The following is a 12,423-nucleotide window of genomic DNA, read 5'->3' on the forward strand; positions in this document are numbered from 1 at the left end:
ACTCGGGATATGCGCCTAACCAACCCAAAGATTTCAAAGATGGTGGCACGACAGTCAAATTTTTCACTTTTTCCGGGGTGAAAGATTGCAAGAAAGCATTGCAGTTCCTACAACAATTCGACAGCATGAAACCGGCCTGTACAATCCAAAAAGGGCGGTAGACTTTACTTCAAACCTTGATTTAGCTTTCACCCATTATTAGTCGTCTATTCTACCTGTGCTATAATGACACAAGAGAGGGGAATGGGATACAGATGCTAGAATGCACCTGTATGAGAAGACCGACACCAGATTGGCCCCTAACTTAGGCGTCCCTTTCGGTATTTCTTTATTGTTTACAAGAGGGAATAAACGCTGTGGTTCTTTCCAAGCTGCCCCGCACAACCTTGGCTTATTTCGGCAGCATAACTGTACTAGAACCCTTCACGGTCAGTATTCCCACGCATTAAATGACTTTCCCGACGCATACGGGCACTTTGCAAAACCTGGCGAGAATCTGCAGCACGCTGAATTCTCTGTTTTCAGCCCTGAAAATGCGCCAGATCGCCTGTACAGTGGTCCCCTTGCGTCCCCGAACCTCCAGGGGGTATTAGGGTCCGTTTAGGGCCAAAACCCTAAACCTGCAAAAATACACAGCAGGCTGTAATTTACTGTTTCGGGCTCCGTTTCGCGTGCCGGTCGCATCCGTAGCAAGTCCTCGAGCTCTCGCACCTGTAGGGCTACTTGCCCTTTGAATCGGACGAGATTTCGAGCGTGAAACCTCTCCGAATCACCTGTACCTGCGGGGGATTAGCCGCTAGCTAATCCAGTACCTGTGCAAGAGGCTCTTGCCTCGGCAATCGCGCATGAACCCACACAACTGTACATTGGTCAAATGAAGAGCCCACTAGTGGGGCATAACATACTGCCATAGGGGAGAGAGAGGGCAGTGCGTAGCGTGCAGGGCATCACTCCTGGCACCGCACTGTGCATAAGAGGGAAAGCAAGCACTCCATAGCTCTTAACCTGTGATAAATTCTGAAAATGAGGCTCTCTCCTTCAAATTCAGCGCCACCTTCTCTTGCATGAGGAAAGTGCACCAGAATGTGCCACTTGGCACATTTACAAGCATTTTCCCGTTTCGGGGGTGCCGCCTAAAAATCTCCCAACCGGTTGCCCAGTTGACTTCATAGCAGAGTAAGAAAATGTTCCCCTAGTCATTCCGGAGGTAATGACGCAAACACATTTTCAGGTCCCAAAATAGCAGTTCCCTAAATTTTAGGAGATGCTGCCCTTGTATCTTTCTAGGTCATCCGACCCTCTTTGTACACTGCAGCCACATCCAGAACTGAAATGTAGCCTCTGTAGCAAAGGATTCCACTTTGGCTACCTGTAGGACCAACTCTTGCATGTGTTGGTCTCTCTGCGTCTCGCGCTCAACTCCAAGGCCGCTCGTCTTTCTTCGGCCGCCAAGCACGCTTGCTCACGCTCACGCTCGAAGGCTACCCTTTTGTCCGGCCGCCAAGCGCTCATGCTCCAAGGCTAACCGCTCGCGATCAAAGGTGGCGCGTTGCGCCTCTTTGTGTATCATCATGTCCATCATTGACTTGACCAAAGCCTCCATCGGATTTGGTGCAAATCATGGCGTAGATAGGAAAGGGGGAGGGTCGGAAAAACCTCCTGGTGGGGAAAATTTTTCTTCACCACCCTCATGCTCATCACCTTCATGCAAAGTATCCAATCCGCTTCGGGTGATGACCATACACTGAGATCTTGGGTTCGTACGTTTACGAGGAGCTTGGGATCTTGAGGTTCTTGAGGTTCTTCTTTAGCTTGCAATATGTGTTAGAGAAGGATCTTCTCTTTACCCGAGCTCTTCTCTTTCCCGCGGGCGCACCGCTTGGCGGCCTTGTGCTCACACCAAGGTTTCTTTTTCCCACCTCACGTCGATTAGTCAGCCGCTAAGTGCACAGTCCGCTCTCAATGAGTGAAAAGAGAAACAAGGGGAGGCTGGACAAGCCCTTCTTTCTTGGGTTTCCTGTCACTCTTCAAAAACACGATTAGGAATCGACACGCCCGAGAGGACTTGGGTTACGTGCAACCGCAACAAGCAAAAAAAAATCTTGTGGTTCTTTCCTTGAGTGATACAGAACACTGCCAAAGCTCTGATACCAATGTAAGGTGCAGCGGAAGTGAATGTTGATCTTTGCTCAAGATGAGTGCTCCAAACTGTGCTCAAGGGTTCCTTCTGATTATGGAAGGGAGAGCCTTCCGTTCCTTTAGTGAGAAGTGCAAATTATCACAAACAAAGTGGTAAACACTGCGAATGAAGGTGCTCGGACTAAGAGATAGAGAGAGAAGAATACGACACCAGAACGTTGTCAAACCCTCCTCCGAAGGCCCCACTCTCTATGGCGAGAGCGGTCTATTGCTATTGATTGCGCAAATCTGATACAAGGTGCTGATGCTGTGAGTCCTAGATGATGCTATGTCGATGTCGACGGAGAGGACGACGATGACGATGCTAAGGCTGAAAACTGAATGCTACGAATCGATAATTGTTGCACCAAGTCGGGGGCTGATCTGCTAACTTGATGGCTAAGAAAAACGTTGTTTCTTAGGGCTGAAAAGCGCTGTTTCTTATGGCTAAAAAAACATTGGTACAGCAGGGAAAAAACGTTGGTTTCACCTTGCTGAAAAACGCTGATTTTGACTGTTGCAAAAACGCTGATTCATCTGCTACAAAAAAGCTGGTGTGACTGCTCCAAAACGTTGTGAAGGGCTGCTGAAAACGCTGGGTTCATCTAACTGAACCCTTGTCATGAAGTAGCTTGTTCACATGCACATGGGGTTAAATGTGCACGTGACACACAAGCTCTGTGGGCTCCCCTTAATTGTTCTCACACGCTTCGTGGCCTCCTACGAGCTCTTCATGGACCGGGGCCAGCAAATTGATGGAGAGAGAGAGAGAGAGAGAGAGAGAGAGAGAGAGAGGACTCTGTGGGGTTGGAAACTGTTGCACAGTGCCCACAATTGCTAGCGCTACATGCTTTTATCCCCCTTGTGTGAGTTCTCTGGCCATCTGACTCTTCATGCGAGAGAGAGAGAGAGAGAGAGAGAGAGAGAGAGAGAGAGAGAGAGAGTTCGCAATTAGCAAACCGCTGGCTGCTGGAGTTTTCTCATGCTATGGCTGGGATTTTCTTAATGTTTATTATATTTGGCCGCTCTCATACTGTCTAGTCATTGAGTTTATAAGGTTTTTAACCCCTATGTTCTAACCAAACTGGAGCGTAATTAGCTCGTTCATTTTCATGCTTCTCTTGACTCTACTTGTCTGCTCTCACCGGGACGTATTTACAGTGTCCGGACGGCCACTTCCGTGGGCGACCACGGTGAAAATATTAAATTATGACTTTTCTGAGCCTTTTAGGGACACCATTTGATTCATGCGCTTGTTCTGGTCGGTTCTGCACTGTGTCCGGCTACTGCTCTACTTATCATACTATCCGGACAAGGATAAATTCCCAAATGGCGCATTGCACCGAGAAATTTATCTGTTCATAATTAATTGATACCAATAGATTCATAAAATCATATATTCATCCTGTGTGCACAAAAATCATTTTCATTTAACTGTAGCCATAGCTAAAAATATTACACTCTCCCTGCTCCAGGGTTTTTACCTAGTGGTTTTCCCGAGTTGGGCACCCATTGCATTGCATGTAGGATGTGTGTCCAGACACTTTCACTTTGTTCTGGCCCTGTCCAGATTTGCGTTTTCCCATTTTTACACATTTAATGGGGGTTTTAAATTTTTACCTAAAATCTCTATTTTCACGTGTTTGCCCTACCCAGCCCCCTACTTCCCTATATACAGGCTACCCAACCAAGGGTCATTTGTGGTAAAGACTCATTGCAATAGTATTACTCTCTTCTTAGTACAGCCTAGACTTGATTGAAATAGATCTGAAAGAGGGTTTCTGTTGACAGGCATACTACCCACAGAGAATCTTCTACTCAGATTGCATAACAGCAAGCTTTACAAGAGGAACATATGAAGGGGAAAGGAGAGATTCTAGTAACAAAGAACACACCTCACCCAGCTTCCATCAGCTCCCAGCAGAGGGTTTTGAGCCCCCCAGACAACAGCACCAACCCGTGCTTGTAGAAGTGCCCCTGCACACATCGGGCATGGCTCTAAGGTGACATATAAAGTTGAATCCTGCAAAGCCAAATCAAAAATAAGAATATTTGTGCAAACACAGCCTTGAATCAGGGAAGCTCATCGTGAGAAAACAGATTGGTAAACCAATTGCAATTCACATTGAGATTTCATAGCATTGACAATTTTCCGCTACTTACAAGTAGACGCCAGCCACCCAGATGTCTTGCTGTGTCCCGAATGCATATCATTTCTGCATGTGCCATAGGGTCATTATCGCTCTCCACACTATCCAAACATCCAGATGAAGAGTCTTTAAGGTTTGTGATTAGCCCGCATTCAGGCTGCATTTGGACCAAAAAAAAGGCATGGCCTTTTATGATGCAAAATGATCCAAATACTGAACAAAGAAAAGGCACATTGTAGATACATATAACCCAAAATCCATCATGCTGCAAAAATGTAGATGCCAATGCAGTACCGATTATGAGCTCTTGCAACAACTCTTCCTTGAGAGACCAGAACAGCACCTACAGGCACTTCATCGCTGGCAGCTGCCTTCTGTGCTTCATAGAGAGCTTCACGCATGAACTTGTTGTCAGCTTCTTGATCAAAATGAATGTCTTTTCGTATATTAGATACATTAGGCCTTCTAGGACCCTGCCTGGAAGATGTATGCAAGCTACGGTGTCGTTGTTGTACGTCAGTCTTCCTCTCTCCACTTCCTTTATCATCTAATTCTGATGCTTCTGTAGCAGCTTGCTGTACACGAAAACATAATAGCCTTGTGCCGGTATGGGCGAGAATGCGAGTACCTTGCAAACAGAGAGCAGAAGCACAAGGAAGCTTTTGGATACAGAATGTCCGCTCGATAAGAGCCATGCATGGCCTGGCCACGGTCAGGACGGACAAACCTTCAACACAAGGATATATGAGTCACATGAGTATGTGCATACCCATTTCATTACACGAATCTCAGCAGATGCAGCGGCGGAAGGAGCACAGCATCTGGCGGCGAGCCAATAGGGGACTCAGGGAGCACTCACAAGAAGTTTTAGAAATTTTCTCATGTAGGAAAACGGAGTCTTTTCCAGTGTTTTTCATACAATGAATAACATCATGAGCTTATGTTCGAGAGGCACCGCATACCTAGCTAGGTACGATAGGGGGTAGGGGACCGCCTTTCCAATGTTTTTCATACAATGAATAACATCATGAGCTTATGTTCTAGAGGCACCGCATACCTAGCTAGGTACGATTGGGGGTAGGGGACCGCCGGCCCGGTGTGCGGGCCAGCGGTCCCCTACTAGGTATGCGGTGCCTCCCTCACAGAAGCTCATGATGTTGAGGCAAGTCACAATGTGGGAATTATTGTGAGAAATTGTCCAAAATTTCTTGTGACTGTCTGCACTGAATAATTATGTAGTCACCACAGCCAAAAAAAAAGGTCGAAGATGCCCAAGGAGATTCTGTGTTTTTGTCAATTTTGACTCTCTCTCTCTCTCTCTCTCTCTCTCTCTCTCTCTCTCTTTCTATTGACTATGAGTGTGCAGTAGGTGTAACACATTTTGAAAAAGAAAAAACAGAAAGAATCTACTGACATAATATGGCGGAGTACATAACCCTTTACACGTGTCTCTCTTTGCAAGATGAAGGCTAAACGCCAAGTGAGATGAAGGGGAGCGGAAGAGAGAGAGAGAGTGAGGGAGGCCACCGAAGACAGTACTCGTTTTTGGTGATGCCGGGAGATAACAAAAAACAGCAGGGAGGGGATGTGCAAACGGCAGATGCTGAGGAGCTGTGGAGTCGACAGACGCAAAGTTTTGAAGGTGCCTCTTTTTTATTTGAGAAAATTACCAAAATACCCCTCTAATTTGTGGAAATTCCCAAAATACCCTCAAATTTCAAAAATTCCCAAAATACCCTTGTATCTATTTTAGCTGGATTGTTCACAATTCCTAATCTTTATTCTTTTTTGACAATGTATATCCATTTTTTAGTGCTTAGCATGACAAATTACCTCCCAAAAAAAGACAATTATGTCTAAAAATAATGATCCAAAGCCTACATAACCAGCTCAAATTCTAGTTTTAGTATCTTGTATTCATAGACAATCAGTCTTCTTATGAAAAGCTACAATTTTTCAATCTTTGGATAAATTTACTCTAAGAACCAAGGGTATTTTGGGAATTTTGAAAAATTTGAAGGGCATTTTGGGAATTTATGGCAAAATATGAGGGGTATATTGGGAATTTTTGAAATTTGAAGGGTATTTTGGGAATTTCCACAAATTAGAGGGGTATTTTGATCATTTTTCCTTTTCATTTTAATAGAGCTTTGCAGCCGTCAACTTCAACCTCTCGCTTATGTGGTTACATCGAGTAGGGGGTACCAACTCGACGAAATTCAAAAAAGTAATGGAATCTCCATTGATACGAGGCATTAGGTGAGGCGAGGCGGGCGAGGGTAAGGGTAGGTAGGCGGTGTAGGAGGTGTTACACAACAAGAGGCGAGCGTGCAGTGGATCCGCTTACTATGAGGATTTTTTTTAATTATCAGGCTTGCCCTACGTAGCAAGGTCGCATGGATGGTGGATTGATTTTGGGGATTATCACGGAGCGTAAGCTTCAAAATCCATGTGAGTTCAACCCTCCTATTCCCTTTTAGAGGATGGGAGAATTGAGTTCCAAGGTTGGGTCTCAAGAGTTGAATGCAAGAACAAGATTCGGGGGAGTCTCCTGAACGAATGAATAAACAAAGCAACGAGTCAGTAGGCCTATGAACGAGTACTTGATGAAAACTGGAACATTGGTGTATGCACAAATTGACAACCCACCCCTCGTTCTTTATCAACAAAATTGGTGAGACCCATGGAGAGAAACTTTACTTTGTGGACCGCGTTAGAGAGAATGAGAAGGCATCAATGTCTAAGCCTACAACTAGTCTTATTTGATGGGTTTGCTTCTATATACAACGTCCATGCCATTGCAGAAAATGCTCAAGTGGAAATATAATAGGGAGAAAGACATCCTTTTCTTGTCATGCTCACAATTGTGAGTGGAGATAAATTAACTCAGAAATGAATTCATAATAATCGTCAAGCATAGTATGTGCCTTCAGGAGCCAAAAGATACGAAAGGTTCCAAGCCTTAGCCTTGTCATAGCCACTTACACAGTTACAATTTAAGATGTGATATGACCTTACTTTCTTGCTAGCTAGTGTCTATAAGTGCTCATTTCCACTCATCCCAATTCTTGTTTTTTTCGATAGAGAAAATGCAGTCCTTGCTCTTCTATATGATTTCTTCAAATTTGTCCCTTGTTGGACTCCTTTCAAAAACTCGAACGTTTCTCACTTTCCAAGTTTTCTTTAGAAAGCATAAGTGGACAATATGTGTACATACTAGAGCGTATTGGCCTGTAAAGAGCTTTCCTCCTAGGAGCAGATCATTCTTGAAAAAGGGGATCCTCCAAGTCGTTTGCACCCATTTACAAACTTTTCCCGCAAGTCCTCTCATAGTCGACGAGGTGGCCAGGCAGTCTTTGAAGAGGTGGTTGGGATCTTCAATTACTGCCTTGCATCTTGAGCATACATTGTCCGTGTCGTTGCACAATTCCTCTGGTTTCTACCTTGATCCCAGTAGGAATGGCCCCCATAGCACCTTTCAAAGTGTGAGGTCCTCAACCCCGAGAAGATTGGGGTGACTTGATAGATGGCCTTCCTTTATTCTACTTTTTCATTGACGACGTCCTACTTCGTTCCCACAAAGTAGAGATACGAGCAACATAAGAGAGAAAGTCCTCTATCCATCATGTTCATGGTTATAAAGGTCATACACCACAAGTTAGGTCGATAAATCAAGGATTCTAATGAAAGCTAATTCCTAACATAAAGATGAAATCCCATTGTAATATTTAGGATCCATAAACAATGCATTTTTTTCACGTTTAAGAGGCATGGACGCCAGCCATAAATCATAAATATGATATGAGATTTACTCTAAACTAACTAGTAATCTTGTGAAAAGCACCCGACTAATCGGGTCCATAGCTTTTAGGGGTACGTATATTTGGGACATTTCGACTCTTGGCACAATGAGTCTCTAATTTAGTTTCTCTTAATAAGAGAGAGTGGAGAGTTTCTCGACTAATCGAGACCACCCATCCTTGACTGATAACCTGAGCCAGCCCCCACTTTCCACCCCAGACTCACACTTTTTAGCTTGTTTTTTAATTACTACCACGTTGTCTCACATATACAAACAATGTTCTTTTATTAATTCCAAGCACAAGTTCTTTTATCCAGCCTTTCAAACATCACCAAAACAATTCTTTCTCAAACATGATCTAATGAAGACACTCCTATAATTTAACAAAAAATGAATCTTTTAATTATGCTTAAGAGTTTGCTGCTACCCACGTACTTTCTCTGTCTAACCAACAGAGCCTTTGCAAAGGGTTTACTTATTTGCTAACCGTAAAATACGCAAACTTCCCTAGTCGCTAACTGTAAGGGAGCATCTTGCTATCCACAAGGCATCTTGCTAACTGCAAGAGACAAAAAAAGAGCTGATAACCTCAGCTTAATCTCCGCTAATTGCGTAATCACCTCGCTAACGACAAGTTCCATCTAGAAACAAGATATTCTTTCAACAATTGTTTTCTTTAAGTGATTTCTCAAACATGATTACCCAACTTCTAATATCAAACAAAGACAGTTTATCAAAGAGTAACCATTAATCAAACAATCCTTTCACTACTCTATGAAATCAAATGCTTGTTTCTTATGATATAATCATGTTTCTTGGACAGTTAAAGGAAATTCTTAGGTTTGACTTACCGGTCATTATGTATAATGATGCAAAATTATAAATTCATCTTACTGGAGTAGCAACACTTTCGACTACCTCTCGTGGTTTAGGTTAGATGGCTTCGACTTCTTCTGCAGCCGATACCTCCGCTTGAGCAACGTTTGCAGTAATTGATGCCTTCCTTTGCACCTTTCTTGGAGGTGGAGCGGCATGAGCGTCCTTTGAGCTTTGAGTCACTCGCTTCGGGGCCATCGTATCGCAAAGGAAACGAGAAAAAGAGAGAAGAGAACTCAAGAATTTGAGGGACAGCACGATGATGATAGAGAAAGAGTTGGAGATGGAGATGGATTGGGATTGAGGGTAAGAGCTTGAGGGAGAGAGGTTGAGGGAGAGAAGGTAACTCCGACGTCAAGGCAAGAGAGCTTCCGCTTCCGAGAGTGTGTGTGTTGAAAGTGAAGGGAGAGGGGTCTTTATATAGGCTCTCAAGGCCAAACTCACAAGCTAAGAATAGCAAAACGTAGAAAGATAAGTTCGTACACGTTCGTGGGTTTTTTTTTGCGGACACGCATCTTGATGCACGATTTTGAATCTCTAATTTTAGAAGAACGTTGGCTTCCAAGAAAAGAAGCTCTAAACTTGACTCCTCCTCTCTCTTTTCTAAAAATACTCTTTCTTTCTTAAAAGTACTCCTCCTACTCGTTCTCTTCTAAAATTACTCTCTCTTTTCTAAAATTGCTCCTTCTTTCTTAAAGGTGAACTCTTATCTTTAGATATAGTTTTGAGGCTTAGGTTTCCCATACCAACCTATTGTTTTCAAGTGAATAAGGGTCATAATTAATAGTTCTAGAGTCCGATTTTTGATCCGATCGTTCCATTATAATGCTCTTTGACTTAATAAAATGCGAATCTTAAATATTTTACAAAGTAAATGAAATACTTGTATTGAAAAATGTTGGGTACATTACAATCTTCCCAACTTAGGGATTCGAGATATCCTCATCTCGAGAAAAAGTGAGGATAATCCTTCTTTAGGGTGGCTTCATCTTCCCATGTTGCATCTTCTTCAAGATAGTCCTGCCACTGAACAAGGTGTTCTATGAGAACTCTATTTCGAAGAATCTTCTCTTGAGACTCCAAAATTCTAGAAGGTTGGAGCCAAGATATTTTGAGTAGGAATGGCAATTTGTTCGTCGTTGAGGAGCTGATCATCACTGGGAATATAGGGTTTTAATAAGCTTACATGAAATACATCGTGGACTTTGAAGTGAGCTGGTAACTTTAACTTGTAAGCTTGGGTTCCTATACATTTGATCACTTTGTAAGAGCCACAATAACGTGGACTAACCTTCTTGTACTTTCCAAGTGATAAGGTACTTCTCTTTTGATGAATCTGAAGAAAAATCTTGTCACTTTCTTTGAATCTTTTGTCGGATCGCTTACTATTCGCATATTGCTTTTGATGATCATGACCTGCCTGAATATCCTTTCGGATGGCTTTTGTTTGATTTTCCATTTCTTCCAGCATCATCTTAGACGCTTCAACTCTGATGGTAGGGTCAGAAAAGTTGAGTGGAGAGACACATTCTTGACCATACAATGCACAAAATGGTGTCATACCAATGCTTTGATGATGAGAAGCATTCTAAGCATACTCCACTAGAGGTAAAAATTGTAAGCATACTCCACTAGAGGTAAAAATTGAATCTATCACTTAGGTTCTCTACTGCAATAAGCTCTAAGAATATCTTCAATGACTTGGTTGACTCGTTTGTTTGACCATCTGATTGAGGATGGTATGCATTACTAAAGTTTAATTATGTCCCAATTGCCTTGAAGAGTGAGATCCAAGTTTGAAGTGAACTACCCATCTCGATCGCTTCAATCTGTTTAGGCAATCTGTGCAATCTGAAATCTATTTAACAAATAGTCGTGCAATATCGGAGGCGGTAAAGGTTGTCTTGACTGGTATGAGATGCGCAACCTTCATGAGTAGGTCAACAACTACAATACGTAAATTATATCCTCCTTGTATCGTAGGTAATCCAATGACAAAATCCATACTTATACACTCCCACTTTATTTGGGAAATGTCCAGTGGTTAAAGTTTACCAGGAAGCTTAACTCTCTCAGCTTTAATCCTTTGTCATTTCAAGCATTGACGAACATAGCGTAGAACATCTGCCTTTTGCCCAGTCCGATATAAACTTTTATGTATGGTATTGAGAGTCTTTGCATATCTAGGGTGTCCTGAAGTAGGGCTATCATGGGCCTCAAATAAGATAGTCTTCTTTAAGTTAGAGTGCTTTGGTACACATAACCTATCTCTGTAATAGAGAGAAGGTCCTTCATGTGAGAAGTGTAACATTGAAGGTATATTCTTTAAATCCCCAGATGGAACAAGGTTAAGCTTCCTTTGGTACTCTGAATCCGATAATGCAACTTCCTTAATTTTTTCAGTGATTGGATTGTTGGGTATAGATATGAGACCCAAAAAGGGTTTTCGACTGAGTGAATCCGCAACCATGTTTTCTTTTTTGGGACGATAGATAATATCAGTCAAACTCTTGCAAAAATTCTACCCATCGCTTTTGTCGCATATTCAAGGTTTCTTGGGTGAAAATCCATTTTAAACTCTTATGGTCGTTTATGAGTCAAAACTTCCTTCTCAATAAGTAGTGTCTCCATAGCTTAAGAGTGTGAATGACTACCAATAGTTCAGGGTCATGGGTAGGGTAGTTCTTTTCATGAACCTTAAGCTTACATGAGGTGAAAGCTATTGGTCTGCCTTCTTGAATTGAAACTCCTCCAACTGCTATTCCACTAGCATCAGTGACGACTTCAAAGGCCTGATTGAAATTTGGTAGCTTTAGGCCCGGTGTTGTAGTCACATACTGCTTAAGTGACTAGCTTATCTTCACTCCTTTTCTTAGAAGGTCAGTCAAGGGTGAACTGCATAATCCTTTATAAAGATTCTATACCATCCTGTGATTCCCAAGAATCCTCTAAGCTCACCTACATTTGATGGCTGAGACCATTCAAAAATGTCTTGAACTTTAGCAGGGTCCATTGAGATTCCTTCATGCAAAACAATAAATCCCAAATACTCAATCCTTGGAGTAAAAAATGAACACTTTCTCATCTTTGCGTATAGCTTGTGTTCTCAAAGAATATCCAACACCTTTCTCGAGTGGCCTTCATGTTCTTCTTCATCCTTTGAGTAGATTAGAATATCATCAAAGAAGACAATAATAAAGTCATCTAGGTACGGCTTGAAAATATCCTGCATCAATCTACTGAATGTAGTCAGAGCATTAGTCAGAGCATTAGTCAGACCAACTGATATTATTATAAACTCAAAATGTCCATATCGGGTATTGAAAGCTGTCTTTGGAATATCTGATTCCTTTATTTTGATTTGGTAATAATCAGATCTCAGATCTATCTTTGACAAGACCTTGGAACCATGTAGCT

At 42.5% G+C, this 12,423-nt stretch overlaps 1 protein-coding gene across 1 annotated transcript in view; it reads right to left on the bottom strand.

The window, feature by feature from the left end:
* Nucleotides 1–5,226, bottom strand: part of LOC147423456 (tRNA(adenine(34)) deaminase, chloroplastic-like) — a 31,879-nt gene extending 26,653 nt beyond the window's left edge. The window contains exons 1-3 of the mRNA XM_086501384.1: nt 4,623–5,226; nt 4,342–4,429; nt 4,074–4,201 (exon numbers count right to left, since the gene is read on the bottom strand). Coding sequence (XP_086357510.1) covers nt 4,074–4,201; nt 4,342–4,429; nt 4,623–5,023 — 617 coding nt within the window. The 5' untranslated portion in view covers nt 5,024–5,226. The remainder of the gene's footprint in view (nt 1–4,073; nt 4,202–4,341; nt 4,430–4,622) is intronic.
* Nucleotides 5,227–12,423: the final 7,197 nt, after the last annotated feature.

This window comes from Adiantum capillus-veneris, chromosome 26 (assembly GCF_014529385.1).
Source record: "Adiantum capillus-veneris isolate H3 chromosome 26, ASM1452938v2, whole genome shotgun sequence".
In the NCBI taxonomy this organism is placed as follows: Eukaryota; Viridiplantae; Streptophyta; class Polypodiopsida; order Polypodiales; family Pteridaceae; genus Adiantum; species Adiantum capillus-veneris.